The sequence below is a fragment of the Ochotona curzoniae genome, unplaced genomic scaffold (assembly GCF_017591425.1).
Source record: "Ochotona curzoniae isolate NIBS_2020 unplaced genomic scaffold, NIBS_Ocur_1.0 contig_1, whole genome shotgun sequence".
Taxonomy (NCBI): Eukaryota; Metazoa; Chordata; class Mammalia; order Lagomorpha; family Ochotonidae; genus Ochotona; species Ochotona curzoniae.
This window is the reverse complement of record NW_024464918.1, coordinates 27,415,897-27,442,382: the sequence shown is the minus strand read 5'-3', so window position 1 is coordinate 27,442,382 and position 26,486 is coordinate 27,415,897. Positions and strand designations below refer to the sequence as shown.

Genomic DNA, 26,486 nt, shown 5'->3' with positions numbered 1-26,486 from the left:
TCTAGTCCTGATGGTCCTGCTTCCCATCCTGTTCCCTGCTTGTGGCCTGGAAAAGCAGTCGAGGACGGCCCAATGCCTTGGGACTCTGCACCCGCATGGGAGACCCGGAGGAAGCTCCTGGCTTCAGATGAGATCAGCTCATCTCTGACTATTGCAGCCACTTAGGGGGCAAACCAGCAGAAGGAAGATCCTTCTGTCTCTTCCCCTCTCTGTATATCTGACTTTCCAATAAAAATAAAAAGATATCAGTATCTACAATAAACAAGGAAGACAAATATGTTCAACAAGATAAAGAAAATGAAACATCGGTGACTAAATAAAAAAAAAGTTTCAACAGAAGTAGAAACAGAAATCTAAGAGAAAAAATAATTTAGTGGGGCCAGTGTTGTCACATAGCAAGTTAAGCTACCATCCACAGTGCCAATATCCCACGTGGGTATCAGTCATGTCCCGGCTGCTCCACTTCGTGCTCAGGTTGCTGGTAATGTGCCTGGCAAAAGAGTGGAAAAATGCCTAATTTTTAAGATTTATTTTCATTTTTATTACAAAGTCAGATATAAAGAGAGGAGGAAAAAAACAGAGGAAGATCTTCCATCCAGTGATTTACTACCTACGTGACCACAACAGCCGGTACTGAGCCGATCCAGAGCCAGGAGCCAGGAGCCTCCTCCTGGTCTCCCACGCTGGTGCAGGGTCCCAAGGCTTTGGGCCGTCCTCGACTGCTTTCCCTGCTTTTCCCAAGCAGGGAGCTGGATGGGAAGTGGAACTGCTGGGATTAGAACCAGCACCCATGTAGGATCCCGGCACGTTCAAGGCAAGGACTTTAGCCACTAGGCCATGCCGCCAGGCCCTAATTGATTTTTTTTATTTGAAAAGCAGAGTTGTGTATATATATGTGTGTGTGTGTGTATAGAGGAAAAGAGAGAATCTTCCATTCATGAGCTGGTTCACTCCCCAAATGGCCACAGTAAGCAGAACCGAGCCAGGTGAAAGCCTAGAACCTCGTCTATATCATCCACATGGATACAGGCACCCAAGGCCTTGTGCCATCCTCTGTTGCTTTCCCACGCACATCAGCTGGAAGGTGGGTCAGAAGCAGAGCAGCTGGAACTCAAACCAGCACCACCACACTGGCCCCAATCCAGGAGAATTTTATATGTATTCCTATCTACTGAGAGTCTTGAAAACTGAGAAATGTCTACGTAATCCAGGGTTATAGCTATTCCAGCTAACAGAAAGGGTGTATGAAGTCATTGTACGGTACCCAGAAGGAGCACTAATTCGTGTAAGAAGGAAGAGCACCAGGAGAGGTTAGAAGTACCAACCTTACGATGAAAGGCCTTCCAAGCCATGCTATGGCTTACCGCCTCTATCCTGTCACTTATGAGACACTGCTGGTGGGATTTAGATGGAGAGTCGTGATAACGTCGCATTGTGAGAGCAGTTGTGTTGAGACTTTGAGTTGCCTTTGAGCTGTTTGTGTGTTCATTTCAGCTGACTGTTAAGAGCACCGATGCTGTGCGCTCTGCTCTCTAGGCATGAGGCCTCGCGGTTCTCCAAGCAGCTCCTGTTTCAGAATGCAGCCCATGCCAATTGCTCATTTTACTTTATTTGAGAGTCGAACCTAGAGAGAGGCATAGACAGAGAAACAGTTTGCTCTCTCGGATGGTTGAAACAGCCAGTGCAGGGCTTGGCCAAAGCCAGGGTCCAGGAGCTCTATCTGGGCCTCCCATGTGGGTGCCAGGGGCCCAAACACTTGGGCCATCTTCAGCTGCTTTCCAAAGGCTACTAGGAGGAAGCTGGATCAGAAATGGGGCAGCTGGAACATGAACCAGTGCCCATAAAGGTACTGGTGTTGCAGGCAGCAGCTTTAGTATGTCACAGAGCTGGGCCCTCCTGTGCTGTTGATTGTAGGGACCATATTGTATCTACATGAGTACTTGAAATTTTTCATAGAACATGAAATTAAAGGGTAAATTTATTTTTGGTATTAAATTTTTGAAATCCTTCCAGTTTTTCCCATAATGTGCATTTTCCATAAACTCTCTGAAGATCCTACTCATATTAAGAGAAACAGGGGCCAGTGTTGTAGCGTAGCTGATTAGATTGGCACTTACAACACCAGCATCCCATATGGGCACTGGTTTGAGTCCCAGCTGCTCTGCTTCTGACCAGCTCCCTGCTAGTGGCCTTCAAAGAGTGGCAAAAGGTGACCCAAGTTCTTAGACCCCTGACACCCACTAGGGAGACCCAAAGGAAAGGGTCCTGGTTTTAGCCTGGCCCAGCCCTCGCTGTTGCAGCCATCTGAGGGGTAAACAAGTAAATAAATCTCTCTCTCTCAAGTAAATAAATACATTTTTTTTTTTTTAGGAAGAAGAAAAGAAAGAAATGTCTGTAATTGCAGCAGTAGTTTTTGCCAAGTCTAGCACCCTGACCTACTAATAGCAATGACACCCAACCAAGTGAGGAGGACACCTGTGTTTTTTGGTGTCCTGCAAGTCACATTTGGATGGTGTCATCAAGCTGTGTGATCAGCTCACCAAAGAAAGGGAGTGAAACTAGAATGTTTACATCGATTCATCTACCTAGGACTCAGACTTACGCTATTGATTTTATTTTATTCCATAGCTGTCTTTACGATTACATATTGAATGAAGTTATGTATTTCCAGGCCTAACAGGGGAAGGAGACAGAACTGCGTTTGGATATCTGTCTGATCTGCTTAGCTATATCATCCCTAGGCAAATAACTTCACCCCTATGAACTCTAGGTTCCCATCTGTGTAATGGAGATGACAACACTTTCCTTACAGCATCGTTGTGAAAACTACAGATGTCTGGTGAAAGTGCCTCACATGTCCTTAGCACATAGGTTTTCCTTCTTGTTTTGTTTCTGTTATGGGTTATTCTTTGCTTTTCCAAAGATTACGTAGTTCCTTGTCATTTAGATCGCCTGGTCTCCTGTCCTCCGTGGACTGGAAGAGCTTTTACCACTGCCCTTCACAACAGTGAGTACCTGTAACGTGCAGATCCTCTCAGAAGGTATAGACAGTGGCAAAATGTGCAGCGAAGAACATAAACCAAGGCTATGTTATACGAGATTAGAAAGTATTGCTGAGATGAAAAGGTAAGGCAGTGCTCGTCCTTGAAAGCCAAGGCTTTAGTCTTAGATAAAGCTGAGATTCCTCAGTCATTCTCTTCTCCAAATCCTCAACAGGACTACATTGACCTAACCAGAGACACCAGACCGAGGGCCAAGGATCGCAGTGGAGTCTGTGTGATTGACCTGACAAGGAGCGAGGAAGAAAGCACACCTCTTACCACATTGGACTTGACTTTGGAACCTGTGGCTCCTTCCCAGAAGGAGCCCACAAGTGCTCAGTCATGTCCCAGCCTCTCCAACAAAGAGGTGGTGGAAGGACCCGTGGACAGAAGTTCTCAGCCAGCAGCCCCGAGAATCATTAACGCTGAACCTGTGGATTTGGACCTGTTTGAGGACAACACCTTTGAAGGTCCTCTTTCCCTACCACCTATCAGTCAGGACTTTGTTTATCCCGCAGAGCCAAACTGTAGCTCAACCACACTCAGAGGCAACCTCAATTTCCCAGGAAGTCTACAGCACTCCTCAGGTGTTAGCTCTGTCTCCCCAGTAAGCAGTAATGGTGGTAGCGGCAGAAGCAGCAATCAGAGGCCACCCTGGCCATACCCACAGCAAGATGTGCCTTGCCCACCACAAGCTTTGCCGTGCTCACTGAGAGCCTTGCCCTGCCCCCTGAGGACTTCACCATGTCCACCACGAGCCTCCTCATGCCCTCCGCAAGCCATGGCATGCCCATCACAAACCACGCAGTGCCAACTGCAAGCTTTGCCTCCCCCACCTCAAGAAGTGCCATGTCCTCAAGATGTGCCATGCCCTCAGAATGTGCCAGGCTGTCCGCAGAATGTGCCAGACCCACCTCGGTACTTACTATGGTATCCTCAACACTCACTGAGCCAACTTCAGAATTCAGTGGGTCCACCTCAAAATATACCAAGCCCACATCAACGCCTCTCATATCCACAAGTTGTAACACACCTTCAGCACCTGCCACAGTCGTCGGGAGCTGTGCCAAAGTCACTACAAGAATTGCCAGCACTGCCAGGAGATGTGTTGCGCTCACCAAGGGACATGTCACAGTCACCGAGAGGCATGCCGGCAATGCCAGGAGATGTGCTGCGCTCACCCAGGGACATTTCACAGTCACCGAGAGGCATGCTGGCAATGCCAGGAGATGTGCTGCGCTCACCAAGAGACATGTCACAGTCGCCGAGAGGCATGCCAGCAATGCCAGGAGATGTGTTGCGCTCACCCAGGGACATTTCACAGTCACCGAGAGGCATGCTGGCAATGCCAGGAGATGTGCTGCGCTCACCAAGGGACATGTCACAGTCACCGAGAGGCTGGCCATCACTACCAGATAATCTGAAATCACCAAGAGACATGCCAGCAGTGCCAGGAGATGTGCTGCGCTCACCCAGGGACATGTCACAGTCACCGAGAGACATGTCATCGCTACCAGATAATCTGAAATCACCAAGAGACGTATCACTGTCACCGAGAGCTGTGCCACAGTCACCAAGAGGCTGGCCATCACCACCAGATAAACTGAAATCGCCAAGAGACGTGCCAGCAACGCCAGGAGATGTGCTGCAGTCCCGGGGAAGCGTGCCACTATCCCCAAGAAAAGTACCCCAGTCCATAGGAAGCGTATCGTCGCCACTCGGAAATGGGCTACCTAGTCCTAGAAGCGTGACCTGCCCATCAGGAAACATGGCATACTCACCTACAGACGCACCAGGCAGGCCCGACTCTCCGCAGGACGACGTACAGAGCCGTGACACTGCTATGGACATCTCCACCCCGTCCTCGCCGAGCTGCTCCAGCCCATCGTCTCCACAGTCTGACAATTCCTTAGAAAAAGTTTCTTGGCTCTCCGTCCCAGAAACCCCAGCTAAAAAAGAAATGCCACTGGCAGAGCCTGCCAGCCCCAGGGCTGCCCAGGTGCATACACAACCACCTCAAGGTGGGTTGTTCAACAGACCATGCCTACACAGACTGAAGTACTTCTTACGACCGCCAGTGCATCACCTCTTCTTCCAGACGCTAATACCGGACAAGGACGCGAGAGAGGTGAGCTGATGTATCTGCCTCTAGCGTGCAGACATCTTTCCTGCGGGCCCAGGATAAGGTTGGCCTGACTGACGGGAGGCTGTGCGTGAGAAGACAGGCAGAGTATAAATGAAGTACTTGTGTTTCCATTCAGTGGAGAGCAACCTCAGAGTTCACATTTTGGCCCTACTCTTAGAAACGGGCACTGTACAAGCCCTGTTTGGGGTGGAAGGGAGGGTGAGAGCACAAAAGGCAACTTTAGATTTGCCATTGTCTTTAAGAAAAAATATAGGTTTATTCTGCTAACAAATTGTATTTTAAATTGTATATCAGTCTCTGATACACTAAATTGCTTGTCATCCTTACCCCAAAAATAAGTCTAGGCTACTTCTTGACCCTTGGATTTTCTTCTCTATGCTGTATTTTAACACAGATAAAATCATATTATATGGAGAATTTTGAATTCTTATTTTTTTAACTTTATACATGCTTCTCATATCCTCAGGTGTTTTTTTTCCATATTACAACTTTTCTGTCTGCCTTTTCAAAAAAACTATAAAAGGCATTTGAAATGAATGAAAAAACTTTGCTGTCTTAAACCTGTTCCAGAACCTCTTGTTGCATTCTGCGAGAACCCACCCTGGTGTCTTTCTCTTTATTTCTACAGAACAAGGGGCAAAAATTAGAACCCATCCCTCATCGAAGATTAAGGATGGTGACAAACACCATTGAAGAAAATTTTCCCCTGGGGACTGTGCAATTTTTGATGGATTTTGTGTCACCCCAACACTATCCACCCAGAGAAATTGTGGCTCACATCATCCAGAAAATCCTGCTCAGTGGCTCTGAGACCGGGGATGTCCTCAACGAGGCCTACATGCTCCTCATGAAAATTCAACAGTATGCAATGTGCCCTAACCGCTGGCTCTTGGGGAAAACAAACACACACACACTCTAGGAAACTTGGACTTGGGACACGGTGTCTTTTGCCTAAGCTTTTGTTCAGCTAACTCTCAGGGAGGGAGGCTTCACGGATCAGTGTTAGTTGTATTACCAGTGACAGGAAGCCCAACCCAGACTGGCGGTGAACCAGTTTGCAGTCATTAAAAAAACTAGAAGTAGAATGTTATTGATTCAGTATTCAAAAGTAGCTGGCAGGGTTCAATTCTTCACTCGCACTTTTGGTTCTCTTTGGGGGCTCCACGTGGTAGCCTTGTGCCTCGAGCTTTTGTGGCGCTCCCAGTGGGAGAGTGCACGTCTGTGACAGTCACAGTGAACCCTGCTGCTGTGGAGTCGTGTGGGACTCCATCGGCCTAACCCGGCATATGAACCCCTCTTTGAGCCGGTCCCTGTTCACTGAGAGGCAAATCAACAAGTCGAAATATTCTAACCAGGGGTGTTAGTGGTAACGTTGGTCGGCTAAGAATAGAGGAGCTGATTTGACATCAAGACAAAATCAGAACACGAATGGCTCCCGAGGGAGGAGTGGATAATGGGTAACAAAAGCAACAGGGCTCCTCTGTCAACAGATTGCCATGGGGTGGGCCCCAGCACGGTAAGGGGAGGCCTCATCCTGCTCTCACTTCCCCGATCCCATCATTCCTCCACTAAATTCTGCACGTATCTAACGGATGACTTTGACTTCCAGGCTGCATCCTGCGAATGCCAAGACGGTGGAGTGGGACTGGAAGCTGCTTACCTATGTCATGGAGGAAGAGGTACCAACTCTGAAAGTGTATCTTTGGTAGATGGCAATTTTAACTACAAAAGAAAAAAAAAAAGTTGCGAGTATGCCACTTTTCCATGCCCACCAAAAAAGTCATTGAAATGAAAGACACTACCTGATAATTCAAGGTTCAGTAGGTTCCCTTGTATTTTTGCTCGAGATCTCACCAAAGGTACTAGGGAATGAATTGAGAAGGTCCTAAATCCATGACCATAAAAAGAAGGGAAGGGACTCGAGGTTTGAATGAAGAGTTGGAAGGTGTAAAATGGAAACTGCACAGAACGCGTCAGACTAGAAATACATGTGGAAGAAGCCGTGGCCGAGGAGGAAAGAGATCCCCCCTTTAGAGCACCACAGTTTAATTTTGTTTTCAAAGATACATTACCTGTTTGAAAGGCAGAGTTACAGAGAGAGGAGGAGAAACAGAGAAGAGAGGGAGATCTTCTGTTGCCTGGCCCACTCTCCAAATGGCCACAATGACCAGGGGAGGGCCAGGCCGGGGTCAAGAGCCAAGGGCATCTTCTGGATCTACCACGTGAGTAGCAGAAGCCCAGATACCTGGGACATCTGCCGCTGCTCTCCTAGGTGCATTAGCAGGGAGCTGGATTCGAAATGGAACAGGCAGGATTCAAACCAGTACCCACATGGCATGCCAGGATTGCAGGAGGCAGCTTAACACACTGAGCCAAAACGTCAGTGCCAAAGGTTTCAGGCTCAACAACATAATGTACAGTAAATACCAGGAATCAGATATGGTCTGTGGGTGGGTCTCTCTGGGACCTCTGAGGCTGAGATACTCAGCGTCTCCATTTGTAAGCATAGACTTTTCTTTTTTTTTTTTTTAAGATTTATTTATTTATTTATTATTGCAAACTCAGATATCCAGAGAGGAGGAGAGACAGAGAACAAGATCTTCTGCCCAATGATTCACTCCCCAAGTGATCGCAACAGCCAGAGCTGAGCCAAACCAAAGCCAGGAGCCAGGAGCCTCTTCCAGGTCTCCCACGAGGGTGCAGTGTTCCAAGGCTTTGGGCCGTCCTCGACCTCTTTCCTAGGCCACAAGCAGGGAGCAGGATGGGAAGCAGGGCCTCCACGATTGGAACCGGTGCCCATATGGGATCCTGGCGCGTTCAAGGCAAGGACTTTAGCCATTGGGCCACTGCGCCAAGCCCAGTAACGGACCTACTTACACAGCAGTACACATCAGCTCCCAAACGCCGGTATGCACAGCATATTGTTCAGCCTGACAGCTGAGAAGAATTAGTACGGAATTAGTTCCTCTCGGTGTCCTGCTCTCCCTGTTTTAGGTTCTCCCGAGGTTCATTGTCAGGTTCATGGAGAGGGAGAGATGCTGCCCGTTCCTATCCCTAGCTAACCTTTAGCTGCAGCTTTACTGTTAGGAAATTCTAGCTGGCTGCAAATGCCCAGATCTTTTCAATACAGAGATTATTTTTAAGCCCTAGAAACCAAACATTGTGATGCATTGTTGCCTCTTTTGTCCTCTTTTCTAAGTAGCCAGGTACCTGCTTTTCCCCAGGAGTCTGCCTTGTAGGTATATCATGCTTGGATTGAACATCACTAAGAACCCAATGCTTCCTGCCATGCAGCATAGAAGTAACTTGTCATTGGCTCTCCCCCAGGGCCAGACTCTGCCTGGGCGAGTTCTCTTCTTGCGTTACGTGGTACAGACACTAGAGGACGACTTCCAGCAGATCCTGAGGCGACAGCGGCAGCACCTGCAACAGTCCATTGCAAACACGGTACTGTCCTGCGACAAGCAGCCCCACAACGTCAGGTAACAGCCAGCCACCGGAGCCCTGGGCTGCCACAGGGTGGGGGCCGCCAGTGGGTGTGATAACATCAGCTGGACCAGGTAGCCAACCTCTAGATAGCATCAGAAGGATAACTACTAAAACTGAAGATAATCCAAAGCCTTCAACCCCAACAGTGTGGTGAGCACCGTAGCTCAGACGGATTCTCTGGAGGCCATCAGGCTGCCTTTGGTCTGTTGGCAGTGTTGTCCAGAGTGCCTTGGGGGAGCTAGGGGAAAGCTGTAATCTCTATAAAATGTTTCATAGTTTGTTGGAAAGTCAGATACACGGAGAGGAAGATCCACCATCCGATGATTCACTCCCCAAGTGGCCACAACGGCTGGTGCTGAGCCAATCCAAGCCGGGAGCAGGAGCGTCCTCCAGGTCTCCCACAGGGGTGCAGGGTCCCAAAGCACTTGGCCGTCCTCAACTGCTTTCCCAGGCCACAAGCAGGGAGCTGGATGGGAAGCGGGGCTGCTGGGGTGAGAACCAGCACCCACCTGGGATCCTGGCGTGTTCAAGGTGGGTACTTTAGCCACCTGGCCCTGTTCTTTTTTTTTTTTTTAAGATTTTTAAATTTTTATTGGAAAGGCAGATATACAGAGAGAAAAGCAAAGACACAGGGAGAGATCTTCCATCTACCGGTTCTCTCCCCATATGACTGCAAAGCCAGGGCTAAGACTGACTGAAACCAAAAACCAGGAGCTCCTTCTGGCTCTCCGACATGGGTGCAGGGACCCAAGGATTGGATGCATCTCCCGCTGCCTTCCCAGGCCGTTAGCAGGGAGCTGGATCAGAAGTGGAGCAGCCAGGACTCAAACTGATCCCCGTATGAAGTGTCAGCACCAGGGATGCCTTACCTCCTGAGCTTGGTGCCAGCCCCTGCTCTATCCTGTTGTAGAATCCAGGTCCAAGTATAGGAGTGTTACATACTTATACCAATGGGGAAAAACAAAACATGATTCCTAGGGTAGAAATCTTGGGCTGGAATTTTTCTCCTGGAAGTATATACCTCCATCAACATGAACCAACATGCCATTTTTCAGAGCATCATTGAAACACAGGTTTACATTTCATTCACTCTGACATTTTTGAGAGTAATTTTCAACAGCCCATATAGGGTGCTGAATATTTTAACTTCTTATTATTTTAAAAAAAAGCAGCAAGCATGTTTCATTGTGTTTTGGTCAGCTTTTCCTGTTTAGGTTGCATGCCCAAAAATATTTTCCTCTACTGTGGAATTTTATGCAAGTTTAGAAAGGGTAGTGTTAGAGAATCCAGAAGCACATAGAACCCAGCCAGTAACAGCCAGCAAGGACTCCTGTCATCAGCCAGTCCCGCCTGCCGCATGCTGAGGAGTGTCCCTGGGCAGCTCCTGCAGGTGCTGTTCTTGGACCCTGGAAGTCGCTTTCAGTTGTAACTCAGAAGAAAGACCTTGATGTTTTTGTTAGCTTTTGTAGGCTCTCTTCATTGTCTTTGGGGAAACCTAGGAACCTGGGACCCAGTCATGAGCCCCATAAGTGCAGCAAGAAGTTTAAACCTTCTTTCTTTCTTTCTTTCTACTGCAGGGATGTTATCAAGTGGCTGGTCAAAGCAGTAACTCAAGATGGACTAACTCAGCCCCCAAGTGGAAATCAAACCTCTTCCTGGACGGGAAAGCACCAGGCCAGCAGCAGCCAGGCCTCTCCTCAGCCTGACGTGGTGGCAAAGAACACCACTCCGCTGTAAGGCAGCTGCTGCATTGTCCTTCCTGGGGCTCTTGGGGCTTAGAGAACAGCTCCAACCCCCGGACTTCTCCAAAAGTAGCAAGCTCTTGGAGCAAGAGGCAGACTTCCTAAAGCCTTAGTTTTAAGTAAAGACTAAGTTTCTGTTGCTAAAGGTAGAACAAAGCCCCAGGGGAACAGGACTAGTGACACTTAAGAGCACAGTGGGTCCCAAGAGGCCCTGGCGGGTGGCGCCTCCTTGTCGCTTCAGGTGTCTGTGACCCAGAGAAGGAGGAATGGACTGTGAGTGCTCACTCAGCCTCTGGTTCTGCAGTTTCCAACAGATGTGCACAGCATCTGTTGGAGAACATGTGTTAGTTTCCATATGTAAATAGATGTAAATCTCAGTGGCTCCTTGCAGCTTCCTGGAAAGAGCCCAGATGTTTCTTGTATGCAGTTGAAAATGTTTTTGGAATTTTTACTTGTGTATTTGTTGAGAAATGCTAGATTCAGAAGGCTTGGGCTGCCCTTGCATTCTTAAGTCAGTATTCCCATGTTAATCTTATCCTTAAAAGCCACTTGATGTTTCAAATACAGCTTTTGTGCCGAAGTTCAGAGTGCCTCATTATAACCTACTTACGACAACCTGATTTTCATGTAAGGCCTCCAGGTTTTAACTGATGCAGGGAGGCGGGTCTTACATCTCAAAGGGGGTATTTGGGAACAATGCAGCATTTGTTTAGGCACGTTGGGAAAAACCCCAAGTTTGGGTTATCCCAGAAGCATCATATATACAGACCCCAGAGGGAACTAGTCAAATGCTGTTCCTTTAATGGAAGCTAATCTCATGAGTAATCATCCTTCATAATCTATTGCAACTAAATATTAGTCGAAATCAGGGCTCTCCAAAAGTCAGTTTTATCATCATCTCATCAACAGCACTCATAGGCACTACCATTTCTTGTCAGAGAGTGTGTATCTCCCAGAGCAGACACGTCACTCACAACTTTCTGAGACAGGTAGTGTTATCATCCTCTTTCCTAGAGGAAAAGGTTTGCACTCAGAGCTGTTCGGTAACTTGTCAAAGTTGGACAGCTCACTGTAGACCCAGTATGTGACGCCCAAGCCCCTGGTTGCCACCAGGTTGTGTCAGTGGCTACAGGCTTTCTGAAAACAAACCCCGCTCTTCCGTAAGAATCCTGTGTGTTGGGAACGGCCAATGTCAGGCCAGCACAGGCCTTTGGGAGGGATTGAGCAGGTCACATCGGGCCGCCTGTCTCCCCACAGTAAGGTCTGATAGGAGACAAGGTCAGGTGCCACCAAGGCAGATGCTCAGACTGAACTCAGTAAAAATCAACTGCATTACAAGGAAATAGCCACAGGAGGACATCGTATGGCAAATCTGTATTTTCCCCAGTATCAAATATATTCACATCATTTTTTGTGACTCCCGGAACCTGACTAGGTTAGCCTTAAAACATCCTCTAGATCTTTGAAATCGTGTGGCTGTGTTTTTAGAATTTACAAGCAGCTTGCTCTTGCAGCTCAACCCCAGGTTGTGGGAGGTTCAGCTAGGATGATGTGGCAGAAGGGACTCCGGCAGGTGACACTGCTCAGTGACAGCACACTGAAGGCTTGAGTAGTTCTCCGACCTGCCGACTTGCCCCTCCAGGAGTCTGTTCCCAGCATCCCCGGGTGGGGACCTCCTGGCAGCCCCGATCTTCCTGCTCATTTGTCTCCTGTTCTGGACTCAGGATTGTGTGCCAGCTCCAGAGGATGCTGTCCATCGCCGTGGAGGTGGACAGGACCCCCACCTGCAGCTCCAACAAAATCGCCGAGATGATGTTTGGGTTTGTGCTGGACATACCAGAGAGAAGTCAGAGGTGAGTTGGTTGTATTTTTTGTTTCTTCATTAAAAAAAAAAAAGTCATATTTTTTAAATTAATTTTTCTCCTGTTTATCCTGCCTAGTAGAAACAGAACTTTTTATTTCATAAATTTAGTTAATTGTTGATGATGCTTACATGGTTGAGATGGATGCGTGTCCATGTGGACCACTGATTGGGGTGGGAAGCATCGAGGAATGAGGGAAAGTGGATAAGTATATGTGGCCCTTCAAAGCTTGGTGGGTTAACGAAAGAGCCATGTCCAATGCTAGTAAAAGGAGTGGTGACTCAAGAAGGAAAACCGTTGAGGCCAGTGTTGTGAAGTAATGGGTTAAGCCACAGCCTGCGATGCCGACAGCCCATATAGGCACTGGTTCACGTCCCAGCTGTCCCGTTTCTGATCCAGCTCCCTGTTAAAGTGCTAAGAGAGCAGCAGCCCAGATCCTTGCGCCCTTGCATTCAGGTAAGAGAGCCTGATGAAGTTCCAGGCTCCAGGCTTCAGCTTGGCCAGTCCTGGCTGTGGCGGCCTTTTAAAAATAAATATAAACAAAGAAATAATCTCCCATTTGGTGATCCATCCTGCAAACATCTGAAATAGCCAGGCTGGGCCAGGCAGAAGGCGGGAGCTGGCATCTCCATCCTGGTCTCCCTCAGGGGTAGCAGAGGCCCACGTGTTTGAGCCATCTCCTCCTCACCGCATTAGCAGGCAGGCAGAAGTGGGAACAGAGCAGCAGCTTCCGCTTGAAGCACCACAGTCTGGAGTATGAGCATCCTAAACCGTGCCTTCACTGCTGTGCCAGGCACTTGCCCCGGTGCAACGCAGCACTGTCTTTGAAGCCAGCCTGGGTTTAAATTTGGATTCCTTTGGAATACAATTACCTGTGTAATCTTGGGGTAGGTATTTCAACGTCTCGAATAGAATTATTACTCTACAGGGAGAACATATGTATGTCTCTTTTCTGCTGATCTTGGGGTTATTTGGCTGTGTTTCCAGATCCTTCAGATGTCCAGTTAGCCCGGTGCCTTTCTAGTTTATTAACAAAAGAACTGATTGCAATGAGTGTTCCTCTTAGCACTGCATTGGCTGCGATCCCCAAGTTTGGATAAGTGGTGTGATTGCCTTCATTTGTTTCCAGGAATTTTTTCATTTCCTCTTTGATTTCTTCTATACTCCACTGTTGTTCAGTTTCCAAGCATTTGCCTGTTTTCTGGGTATTTCTACTTTCTGATCTCCACTTTCATTCCGTGATGGTCTGAGAAGATGCATGGTATGAATTTGATTTTTTTTTTAATATGCTGAGGCTTGTTTTGTGGCCTATAATATGATCAGTCCTGGAGAAGGTCCTATGAACTACTGGAAAAAAAAGTAGATTCTTGGGAGAATCAAGATGGCAGAATAGGGTAAGGACACATTTAAACACACAGAGAAACATTTGATCAGGATGAAGCAGAGAGGACACATTCCAGGAAACAGGAGAGGACAGAACAACAGCAGAGGGGTACCTGGAGACTGACAGACACAGGAAAGCAGCGGACACAGCGGTGTGCTGCTGCAGTGACTGATAATCCAGCGGCATCCAGCTAATGGCCATCTGAACTCCACCAGCAGCCAGAACTCCACCAGCAACCAGGTGGGAAGGGACTCACTGGGAGCTTGGGAGGTGAACCCAGACAAAGAACTACTCATCCTGCTGGTCCGTTTGATTTGACCAGGAGCAGAGACAGAGCAGCAGATCACAGATGGGCAGTGCGAGAACAGGGTGGATTTCACAGCCCGGTCAGCTCCCCTAGAACCGAATTGGGCACCATTTTGCTTAAGGAGGTAAGGACAAGGGAAAGGACTGAGCGTGTGCTGAGCTGGGAGTGAGCTCATTTCTGACTCAGTGAACTGCAATGACGTGGCACTCTACGGGTTCCACCAGGGGCAAGTCTGGGTAGCCCTCAGACCTGACGTCCAGCAGATCAAGAACTCTAGCAGTGCTACTTCAGGCACCATTTTGTACACAGTGGCAAAAGCTTTAGGAATGCAGGGGACAATGGTGAACTGTGCATGTGCTGAGCTCACAAGAACTCACTAAGTTCCGTGGATTGCACTGGTCCCACAGGAAAATAATACCGACTATGGCATCATATAGGTCAAAATAGGTCCATGTGGCACCCAGACCTAATATCCAACAGGTTCCGACAAGATCAGCGCCATCAACAACCTAGTGTCTAGGGAGACACCTGGTGTCTCCCTAATCCTGCGACCTGCTCCAACCGGAAGTGGGAGAAAGATTGTACAGGCAACAGTGCAGCCTCAGCGCAGTATCACAGGAGGTGGAGAGTGGTGAGCCAGGAGTTGGGGCTAAGGAGTTTTTTGTGGAAATCTAACATAAGAACCCAGACCTGGAACTTCTGGAAGGAGTGGCAGAAGTGACTGAAAACAAAGAGCCATGCACCAACTGCAATAAGTAAAATCAAGACCTGTGGGTGACACAGCTTAGAAACCTGCCCCAAGGAGAGGACTCTGCTAACCAGAAGTACAATGACCAAGAGCAAAAGAAGAGACAAAGGCACAATGAGTATTAGTGAACACTCCTCTGCAAAGGAGCAAAACCCTCTGCCAACCTCAGAGTTCACTGAGGAAGACATTGAGAAAATGGGGAACACAAAATTCAGAAAACTCATTTTAAAGCTTCTGATTAACAATGAGAAGCACGAACAAGAGTTCAAAGAATTTAAGGAATATTTTACACAAGCAACAGCAGCAATAAAGCAAATCAAGGCTGATCTATCAGAAATTAAGAACACAGTAGAACAAATTAAAAGTACAGTGGAGAGTCTCCAAAATAGAATGAAGCAAGCAGAAGTAAGAATCTCACAATTGGAAGATATTTCCTGTCATCAGGGGAAAACAAACAAGAAGCTGGAAGCAGAGCTGGATCAGGCCAAAAAAAGTATTCAAGAATTGAAAGACACTATTAAGAGGCCAAATATAAGAGTTATGGGAGTCCCAGAAGGTGCAGAAAGAAAAACTGGTTTTACAAATATATTTAATGAAATAATAAAGGAAAATTTCCCTAATCTAGAGAAAGAATTGGGAAACAAGATCCAGGAGGGGCAGAGAACTCCCAACAGGCTTGATCAAAAGCGATCTTCACCAAGACACATGATCATCAAGCTCTCTTCAAGTGAACATAAGGAAAAGATCCTTAAATGTGCACATGAAAAAAATCAATTGACATATAAAGGAATGCCAATTAAACTCATAGGAGACCTCTCACAGGAAACTCTACAGGTAAGAAGAGAATGGAGTGACATATTCCAGATTCTAAAATAAAAAAATTGTCAGCCTAAGATAACATATCCAGCAAAGCTTTCTTTTGTCTTTGAAAATGAAATAAAATTCTTCCACAATAAAGAAAAGTTAAAATTTGCCTCTTCCAAACCCGCCCTACAAAGGATACTTAATGATGCTCTCTTGACAGAGAAGAGGAATAGCGCCCACCAAAACCAAAGGCAAATGGGAAGAACATCCCAGTAAAATGACAACAGAAGACTAAACCAATGAACAACCCATTGCTAAAATGACAGGACCAAAGTACCACCCATACATATTAACCCTGAATGCAAATGGCTTAAGCTCAATCAAACATCGTAGATTAGTAGACTGGATTAAAAAACAAAACCCATCTATTTGTTGTCTAGAAGTGACACACTTTACCAACAAAAATCAGCGGAAACTATATCGCATGGGTTTTGTTGTTTTCTGTTAGTTTCACCTCTTCAAAACACTTTGTTCTGATTAAATTCTTCAGTGACTCATAGATCATTCAGTAGCATCATTTTCTGCAAGAAGGTTCTTGATTTTCATTTCTTCAGCTACACGTTAGTCATTTAATAGCATATTGTTTAACTTCATGGTGTTGGTAATTTCTTTTTTCTCCCTGATGTTGACTTTGTTTTGTGGCTTTTCCTTTAAGGGGATGTACAGTAGCTGTGTAGTGGAGACTGTCATATGTAGTAACATGTCATTTAACTTCATGGCATTGTAAATTCCTATTTTTCTTTCTATTGTTGATTTTGTATTATGACTTTTCATTTGAGGGGATGTACAGTAGCTGTGAAATGGAGACTAACATCCAGATGTGAGGATGCAGTGTAGTATGCATTTCTACTTCCAGACAAAGATGGACTTACAATGATACTATTTTCCGTATCTTGACAATAGGATGCTGGACTCTGCCATTGTTCATGTCCGCAATAATGGACATATGACTGTGTATGAAGAACTATACTTTAGTAATGATATAGAGGAACTAGATGTGGGGGGGAATTGGGGCTGACATAAGGGAAATCCCAGGAGCCTATGGAACCATATTGTAAAATGATAATAACAATAATAGTAATAATAAAAATGTAAAAAAATAAATTGAAAAAAGCAATGCTTAAACTTCAGACCAGAGATGGTCTCCCCAAGAAACTGTTGACCTTATCTGGACAATAAGATGCTGGACTTTATGCTTGGTAGATGCTTGCAATGAAAAAATCTGAACTGTGGTAATGCGACAAGGTGGAGGAATCCACCATGGGGTGGGGCATGTTAGGGAGGGGTGGGGGGAATCCCAGTGCCTATAAAACTGTGTCACATAATGCAATGTAATCAATAAAAAAGAAGAAGAAAAATATATTCAGTGCAGAATGGAAAGCGTGCAGGTATCAGCCTATCAGCCAAGTCCATCTGTTCTCGCCTGAGTGAGCTCTGTTGTTTCTTGAATGAGTTTTTTGTCTCGATTTGTCCATTGAAGTTAGTGGGGTGCTCAGGTGCCCACCATTATTTTTAGGAGAGACGTCCCACATTGCAGTTTCCGGGGTCCAGCTGTGGCTCCAGCTGCTGACACCAGTGTCCCACAGATGCCTCTGGCAGGACCCGGGCGGCATGCGCACTGCTGGGTTGGTCCCTCCCGTTTGTTGCAGGCATTTGGGAGTGAATCATTGGAGAGTACACAGTGCTTCTCGTTCTCTCTCCACCCCTTCCTCTTCCTCTTCACAAACACTGGAGATGAGGACGGCATTTCTGCTGTTCTTCCTTCTGGAAAAGCCAAATTGAACTTGGTATAATTTCTTTTATCCAAAGAACTTCGGCATCTTATGCAGGACAAGTAATTCTTAGTTTTTGTCTATGCACAATTTCTAAGTTTTTATCTTTTTTAAAGTTTCATTTATTTATTTTAGCAACTTGATCATAATGCTATTGTGTTTGTTCTTGTGGAACTTTCTGAATCTATGGGTTGATATGTTACATCAAATTTTGAAGCCAACTGGCTGCCTCCCCGCCTCCCGTAGCCCGGGTTTCCCAATGCACACGCTAGAGTGTCTGACCCTGCTCATGGGTGTGGGGGTGCTGGCAGTCCTGCTGCTGCTCACCTGCTCCAAAACCCTCATCTCTTCTGTTGTGGTTCCCCACATGTTGTCAAGTCTTTCTAGTGGTTTCTCTATGCTATTGTGCTGCCATTTTCAAATTGAGAAATTCAGGTTTTGGTTTTGGGTTTTTTTTTTTTTAAGTTTCCATTTCTCTCTCTTTTTTTTTAAGATTTATTTATTTGTATTACAAAGTCAGATATAAAGAGAGGAGGAGAGACAGAGAGAAAGATCTTCCATCCACTGATTCACTCCCAAAGTGAGTGCAATGGCCGATGCTATGCTGATCCGAAGCCAGGAGCCAGGAACTTCTTCCGGGTCTCCCACACAGGTGCAGGGTCCCAAAGCATTGGGCTGTCCTCGACTGCTTTCCCAGGCCACAAGTAGGGAGCTGGATGGGAAGTGGAGCTGCCGGATTAGAACCGGCGCCCATATGGGATCCCGGTGCGTTCAAGGAGAGGACTTTAGCCACTAGGCCACGCCAACGGGCCCAGTTTCCATTTCTCTTTATTGAGATTCCTCATATAGCCCCTCACTGTATGTCTTGATTGCTTTTTAATATCTAGCATATTTATAATACTCATAGCTGTTCAAAAGTCCTTATCTACCAACTCTAATCTAAGTGGCTCATCTATTTGTACCCCTCATTAGAGATCACATTTTTATGGTCTTTCCCTTGCTGAGAAATTTATGTTGTGCATTGTGCATTGCGGGACTATATTGTTGAGAGTCTTAAATTTTGTTGTCTTCCTTTTGAGAGTATTGGCTTTTGTTTAGGCAAGCAGTTAACTTTGTGGAAGTTGAGCTCTCTTCTGCTGAGTCTTCTTTCTAGGATTTGCGAGTTTCATAAAGGCTAGAAACATGGGGCCAGCACTGTGAAGTATCGGATAAGGCCACCACTTGCAGCCCCAGCTTCCCATGAGGACACCAGTCAAAGTCCCAAAGCTGCCCGTCTGATCCAGCTCCCTGCTGAGTGCTGAGAGAGCAGTGGGCGACAAGCACCTGGGCCCCTGCACCCACCTGGGAGACTGGAGGAAACCCTTGGTTCCTGGCTTCAGACTAGCACAGCTTGGGCTGTTGTGGTCATTTGGGGAATGAACCAGAGAATGGGGAATCAATCTCTCTCTCTCTCAACTTAGCCTTTCAAACGAATAAATTCTTTAAAAAAACAAAAGCAAAAAGACTTGACCCTAGAGGCTCTCACTTTCTGAGGTCTCAGCTAAATGTACAAGCTGTCGAGTGAGTTCGGTCCACCCTGGCTTGGTGAAACGTCTCAGCACTGCGATCTTCAGGGTCTCCCCTCAGCTCCTGGTCCCCAGTGACTGTTCTCTCTCCAGCATCCGGAGCTGCTCCCTACATAGGGGCCTGACACACTTGTCTTTAACCCTGACACAATCTCTGGCCACGTCAGCTGTTCTGAGCCACAGTCGGCCTGCTGTGCCCAGCGAGCCCACGGTTTGCCCTGTGGGGCCCACACCTACCGGCAAGAAATCTGGGGTCTCCGTGGACTTTACCGCCTTTGCTTTCCCTCTCCCAAGAATTAGAATATGTCGTAATGCATCCCTCAGTGTCAGTTATTATGACATTTTCAGTCTGGTTTCATAATTGGTTAAGTCCCCCAGCTGCAGTGTTCAGGATGAATCTGTATGTGGGCCTTCAGGGCAGCTTGCTTTCCGATGTCAGTGTGAGCTTTCCAACGTCAGTGTGAGCTTTCGGTGAGTACTGCCAAGGGAGTGTTGATCAGTTCTCTCTTCCCACCACCGTCCTGTCGAAGGGGCTCTGTGGCCTCTGTGCTGGCGGCAACCAGTACTGTGCCAAACCACAAAACTCAGGGTGGCTGCGGCAGCCATGTCCGTGCCAGAAGGCTTCAGTGCCTCCCAGGAAGCAAAGCTTAGCAGGAGAAGCAAGCCGGAGACAGGACAGGGAAGCTGCAGACGACGACAGATGAGCGATAGCACACAGACGGCAGGGCCCACGGCTGCTCAGAGGACAGGGTGGACAGCGAGGCCTGTGCCATGACTGTACAGCAACAGGTTGTCTTAGCTTATGTTCTCTGGAAAGCGTAGAGTACTCCAACAAAGGATCTTAATGTCGTTTTTTCCATTTTCTTCTTTTTTTTTTACACCGTTAATATTGCACTTGATCTTAGCCAAAAGGCTGAGAAGCGATTGCTCAGTGCCCGATCATGGCGCTGAATGTCTTTTTAAAAACTAATTCTAAATAACAGTTGAGTTACAGTGGGTGATTCTCCCTACTACCCAGATCACTGAACTTACTCCCTGTCCTTTCTAAATCCCTGCATTTACCACATGTGTGTATGTCCCAGGGTTAAAAAGAAAGCAAAAGAAAATTATATATAAAAAGTTATTAAACCAGAAAATTGTCTTGGGAAAATAACCGTGCAGTAGAAATTACGCTTTGAAAGAACTTGAGGCGTGGTAGGGGTGACAGGAGGGGTCGACAGGGGTTTGCGTTGTTGCCCAGTAGGTTAAGCCACCACTGCATTCCAAGTCGGAGTTTCTGGTCTGAGTCCCAGCTACTTCACTTCTTCTTTTTTTAAGAGATATTTGTTTTTAATGCAAAGGCAGATTCACAAAGAAGAGACAAGGAGAAAGATTTTCTATCCTCTGGCTCACTCTCCAGATGGCTACAACAGCCAGACGTGAACCAATCCAAAGGCAAGAGCTTCTTCTAGGTCTCCCATGTGGGTACAGGGTCCCCAGGTTTGGGTGCAGCCAGGTCACAAACCAGCGCCCATATAGGATGCTGGCGCTTGCCGACATCAAGCCATTGTGTCGGCCCAAGCCACTCCCCTTCTGTTTCAGTGTCCTGCTGGCTCACCTGGGAGGCAGCAGACGCTGGCTCCAGTGCTTGAGTGCCTGCTCTGCACTGGGGAGGCCTGGTGAAGCTCCAGGTTCCTCAGGCTGACCTGGCCCAGCCCCAGCTGCTGTGGCCATCTGGGTGCTGAATCAGCATATGGGAGATCTCTCTTTACTCATTCCCGCTCTGCCTCCCTTAAATTTCAAAACTAAAATCTAATAAATAAACACATTAAAGAGACGAAATGGAGTTTTGAAAATATTTTATCGTACAAAACGTCAATAGTAAGAAAAGCAGAGTTTACAGGTGTTCATCCTACTCTTTAAACTTTGTTTCGCATAAATAATATTTGCATCTGGTGAGAAAACAGAGGCAAGGGCGGGGGGAAGAAAAAAATGAACAGATACTTCGTTGTTTGCCCTTTGTGAAGTGGCAGCGGCACGAGGACTCCCCTGTTTTCTCAGATGTGGCAAGACAGCCCGAGGGCAGGAGTGTTGCAGGAGAGGGCACCGGGGCCCAGGCTTGGCTCTGTCGGGTGCCGACAAGGCCAGCTGTGCCCTTGCTCCTGGCTTCTGGCTTCTGCCTGCCGGAAGTGCTGTGACTCACACACCTGGCAGGACCAAGCAGGAACTGAACCGCCACCGGGGATCCACAGCAGTGCACCCCGTGGCTCCGAGGCCCACGGCCTTTTCTTGGAAGCTGCCATTGCTCTCAGGACAATGTGTCGCATTCATGGCCCTGTAGCGCAGCTCCAGTTTTGTCATTTGCCCTGCTCAGAAGCTTCTGGAGGCTCCCCAGCCACCTGCGCTAGGTTCAGAGTCAAGGGAAAGAGTCCATGAGAGACATGGCAGTTCTAGGATGAAATTCACTTAAATGGTTTAATTTTTGAAATTTCTTTGACAGGCAGAGTCATACAGAAAGAGAGAGATCTTGCATCTTCTGATTGATTCCTCATGTGGCTGCACTAGCCAGGCCGGAGCCAGGAGCTTCACCGGGTTGCTCATGTGGTAGCAGGGCACTCACTCCACCCTTCCACTGTTTTCCTAGGCTCAGTAGCAGGGAGCTGGATCAGAAATGGAGCTGCCAGGGCTTGAACCAACACCCAGATAGGCTGCCTGCCTCACAGGTAGCACCTTTACTCACTGCCTGCTCCCCCCCCCCCCGACCTCGTCCAGACTGAAATAGAAGATGCCAGGATGGCACAACTGTATATTTGTCACTTCTTTGTTTTGGCCATGCTTTTCCTCCTGTTGAAATGCCCGCTACCTCAGGAACGTCCCTGTCCTCCCGAGTGCCCAGTGCCACACCCTCAGCCGTGAGAAGGCCCCGGCTGCGCCCTCAGCCGCGTGGCATGTCTTCTGCGTGTGTCAGTGACACCAGTGACGTGCTTTCCCTGCTCTTCACGGACACTCGCTGTGGACTTCTTGCCCCTGTTCAGCTGCCAGCTTTGTGAGAGCGATGCCCTCTCTTATTTATCGTAATATCCCTTGTTGTGGCAGTGTCCGGTGTGTGGCAGGCATCTGGAAATATTTATCATCATGACCACTTCCCCTACTTGCAAGGTGAAGTAATTCTTTCTAATGTGTCCTCAGCTTCTCTTTCTCAAATGGCAGATGCACTTCCGTCCTCTTACCAGGCACTGTGATCCTCTAGGCTCCACCGTGTTCCTTCTTAGCCCTTTTTTAAATATAATTAAAGACTATTTATTCAGGGCCCAACAAAGTAACCTCGTGGCTAAATATTTGCCTTGCACGTACCAGGATCTCACAGGGGTGCCAGTTCATGTACCAGCTGCTCTATTTCCCTTCCGCCTCCCCGCTTGTGGCCTGGGAAAGCTGTCAAGGATGGGCCAGAGCCTTGGGACCCTGCACCGGCAGGGGAGACCCAGAAGAAGCTTATGGCTCCTGGCTTCAGATGGGCTCAGCTCTGGCTGTTATGACCACTTGGGGAGTGAACCAGTGGACGGAAGATCTCTCAGCCTCTCTCTGTAAATCAGCTTTTCCAGTAAAAACAAATCTTAAAAAAAAAAAAATTGAGTACATTTTTTAAATTTACTTATTCGAGGGCCCAGTGCAGTAGCCTAGTGACTAAAGTCTTCGCCTTGCACATGCCGGGATCCCATCTGGACACCAGTTCATATCTTGGCTACTTGTGACCCTGCACTGCGTGGGAGACCTGGAAGAGATTCCTGGCTCCTGGCTTCAGATCAGTGCAGCTCCAGCCATTGCGACCACTTGAGGAGTGAATCAACGGATGGAAGATCTTTCTTTCTGCTTTTCCTCATCTCTTTCCAATAAAAATAAAATCAATCTTTTTTAAAAAATTATTGATTCAAAAGTCAAAATTACAGAGAGAGAGAGAGACAGAGGTTTTTCCATTCACTGATCCAAATGACCACAGCAGAAGAAACTGAACCAGTGCAAAGCCAGGAGCCAGGAGCTTCTGCTGGGTCTCCCACACGGGGCAGGGACCGTCCGCCACTGCTTTCCCACGCTGGATCAGAAGTAACATAACTGGCCTCAAACTGGAACCCATACGGGATGCCAGCCGACAGAGGCTTTACACGCTCTGCCACACACATGCCCCCGCCCCTTGGCCTTGTTGGGGCCAGCATTGGTCCGGTGAGGCGTGCTGTGTGTCTGCCCGCAGAAATGCAGCTGGGATGGTTAACTTCCTGCCCGTCTCCACACAGGGAGATGTTCTTCACCACCATGGAAAGCCACCTGCTCCGCTGCAAAGTGCTGGAGATCATCTTCCTGCACAGCTGCGAGACGCCCACCCGCCTGCCCTTGTCTCTGGCCCAGGCCCTCTATTTTCTCAACAATTCCACTTCGCTGCTCAAATGTCAGGTACGCCTCTTCCTGCTTCAGTTCCCGCCTGAAATCACCGTCTCCCTTATCCTGACGGTGGCATCTGAGTTTGCAGCATAATTCTTGAAGGCCAGCATTCGCACAGCGCATTCAGCTGCTGGCATCCCATAGCAGAGGACTGGTTCAAGTCCCGGCTGCTCCACTTCCAATGCAGCTCCCTGCAAATGCACCTGGGGGGGGCAGCACAGGATGGGCCCGGTGCTCAGAGCCCTGCACACACAGGGAGACCAGGCTCGCGCGCCCAAGTCCTCGCTGCTGTGTCCCTTTCGGGAAAGAATGACCAGAGAAAAGATCTTGCTCTCCATCTCTCTCTCTCTCTCTTCCTCCCTCTCCCCATTTTCTTTCTCACTCAAATATTATTTTTCAACTAATTATTTAATTTTTCAAATGAATAGATCTTTTATTTTTAAAAAAAAAAAAAGTGACTTGAAGACTACTTTTAAAAGTTTGCAACTTGAGAAGACACTTCCCATCACGTGCTCTTGCTGTCTCTGCAGTCTAATAAAAGCCAGTGGCAGACCTGGGATGAGCTGGTGGAGCACCTGCAGTTCCTGCTGTCCAGTTACCAGCATGTCCTCAGAGGTAAGGAGCGATTGTCAACCGACAGGTCTCGTGGGGGGCCTCACCATACTCTACGGGGGCTGCGCTGGGGACTTCATCTGTTGGCTTACAAAAAGCATCATTCCTTGTGAGACTTACAAGGACCAAGGAGTTACACAGCTGTAATTACTGCTGCAACAACAACAGCAGCAGAATCCTCATCTTGTTGTGATAGATAGTGCAGTGGGCTTCGTAGTTCTGGGTTGTCTGGATAAGTGAAAGCCATCCTAACAGTGAGGAGTCAGTGATGCTGTGACTCGTGACTCGCCCCGGCACCCCACCCTGGCCTGTCGCTGCAACATATGGCTGGGTGCGTTGATTTCTGACTCTGGACATTGTAAACATCTGTCAGCACACACACGAAGCCCGTCAGTGGCAGTGTGAACACGCACAGCTTGCCAAAAATATTTGTGTGTATATGCATATATGTGTGTGTGTGTGTGTGTGTGTGTATGATTCGAGAGTACTTATAAAAGTTTGTAGAAAATATTAAAAAAAAGAGAAGCTTATTTTTGGTCCAGAAGCAGTCTTGGAATGCAGGCCTCGTTGTTTTGATAACACGTATTCCCATGAACTTGTTCGAGTGGCCACACATCCAGGCATCTGAGACGTGGCTCTTCAGGGATGGTCAGATCACGGCCAGCGAGGATGTGGGCGAGTGAGAACCATGCGGGGGCAGGTGTGGACGGGGTTATGGCGGGCCGCTGCAGGAGCTGAGCAAGTGAGGCCCTGGAGGAACTGAGCAGCCGGTAGCAGGAGAGAAAAGGGGCAACGCAGCCTGACAGAGAGAAGCCCGACGTGGCCTCCCGGATGCAAAGGACTGAAAAGGACCCGTCAGGACGTGTGACAGGTGCTGGCCGGGCAGTGACAGCAGGGACCTAACTGCAGGGCGGTGGCGGACAAGCCCACCCTGTGCGACCTTTGACAGAACAGCTGGCCTGTCCTTTGCAAAAGAACCAGTGCCTCTGGAACAAAGCAAGATCGAGCTGAGTGTTCCAAGTGGAGGAGAAACGAAAGCACTCCCGTGCCACACGCAAAACACGATCCAGGGCCGGACCTGAACCAGGAGGAAGCCATGGAAGGGGTACATGAGCACATTACTGGACCAATGGGCTTTAAAAAGATTCACTCCTGAGATACGCAAGAGACGGGCATTTCCTCCGGGTCTCCCGTGGTAGCAGTAGGCATCCAGCTAAGCAAGCCGACACCCACTGGGCCCCAGGGTGCGCTTGACCAAGAAGCCAGCATCAGCAGTGGGACTGGGCCTCAGAGCAAGCCCAGCTATGTCAGGGCGAGACGCGGGCGGCCAGCAGCTCCTCCCTGCTGCGCTAGAGGCTGAAGAGGCGGTGGCAGTGGGAAGATGATGATGGTGTCTTTGGTCTGAAGGAATCCGTGCTGAAGGGCAGAAGGGCGCAGCGTCTCAAACACTGAGAAAACGGGGATACCTATGTCAAGGTCAACTATAACTCGGTCATGACGACTGGGGAGGTGAGATCACCCGTAGGCCTTTGGTGACATTAACCTGAGAGAGCTAGTGTCACGACATGAGCAGAAAGGAGGCCCTGAGTATAGGGCAGGGGGTCTCTGGGTCTAAACCCCAACTCCACTTCTACTGTGCTGGCCAGGCAACTCCGTGTCCCCGGGCTTCCTTTGTCCCTTGTGGACATGACCATACTGGCCTTGAGAGGATTTATCACCCGCAGGCTGAGACTTGGGCTTGCAGTCTGTGACTTGCTCAGCACCTCCAGCCGGCACTCCTGCCCTGCCCAGAGCCGGCACTCCTGTCCTGCCCAGAGCCGGGGCCTAGAGGCGGGTGCCTCGCACGCGCCCCCTTGAGGTTAAGTAAGCTGCTTGTTCTCTCTCTCTCTCTCTCTCTCTCTCTCTCTCTCTCTCTCTCTTTCTCTCTCTCTGGCACTTAGCGCTTGAATCTTAAGGCTCAGCCATATACCTGTTCATTAACACACAGGAGCAACATGCTTGGACGTGAGACCTGCTTTAAGGATGTATGCATTTATGTAAAAGACAGAGTGAGAGAGTCCACTGGCTGGTTCACTCCCCAAATGGCCACGATACCCAAGTCTGGTCCAGGCCCAAGCCAGGAGCCAGGATCTTCATCAGGGTCTCACACATGGACAGCAGGGACCTAAGCAATTGGACCATCCTCTACTGCCCTCCCAGATGGGAGCTGGATGAGCAGGGGAGCAGCCAGGACATGAACTGGTGTCCAGTCGGGATGTTGGCAGCGTCATAAGCAGCAGCTTACCTCACTCTGCCACAGCATGGACCCTGACTCCACTTTTATTGAAGAGCATCTTTGCTCCTTGGTAAGGGAGAAGAGGGCCTCAGGTTTATTGAGCCAAAATGAGTGAGGTTTGTTCCCATGCTGCTCTATCCTTAACGCCCTCTCCAGTTCCACTGGAGACCAAAAATTAAGGAGAAGAGGGCCCCGGTGCGGTGGCCTAGCAGCTAAAGTCCCTACCTTGTAAGCACCAGGATCCCATATGGATGCCGGTGCTAATC

General features: G+C 48.2%; 1 protein-coding gene across 2 annotated transcripts in view; it reads left to right on the top strand.

Moving 5' to 3' along the window:
• Positions 1 to 26,486, top strand: part of SIMC1 (SUMO interacting motifs containing 1) — a 45,010-nt gene that overhangs the window by 14,233 nt on the left and 4,291 nt on the right. The window contains exons 2-9 of one of the 2 annotated variants that reach the window (XM_040966205.1): positions 3,217 to 5,169; positions 5,816 to 6,048; positions 6,797 to 6,866; positions 8,515 to 8,669; positions 10,254 to 10,409; positions 12,143 to 12,271; positions 23,189 to 23,345; positions 23,864 to 23,948. In XM_040966205.1, the coding sequence (XP_040822139.1) occupies positions 3,217 to 5,169; positions 5,816 to 6,048; positions 6,797 to 6,866; positions 8,515 to 8,669; positions 10,254 to 10,409; positions 12,143 to 12,271; positions 23,189 to 23,345; positions 23,864 to 23,948 (2,938 nt within the window). The remainder of the gene's footprint in view (positions 1 to 3,216; positions 5,170 to 5,815; positions 6,049 to 6,796; positions 6,867 to 8,514; positions 8,670 to 10,253; positions 10,410 to 12,142; positions 12,272 to 23,188; positions 23,346 to 23,863; positions 23,949 to 26,486) is intronic. The other variant, XM_040966279.1, reaches the window with a different exon arrangement.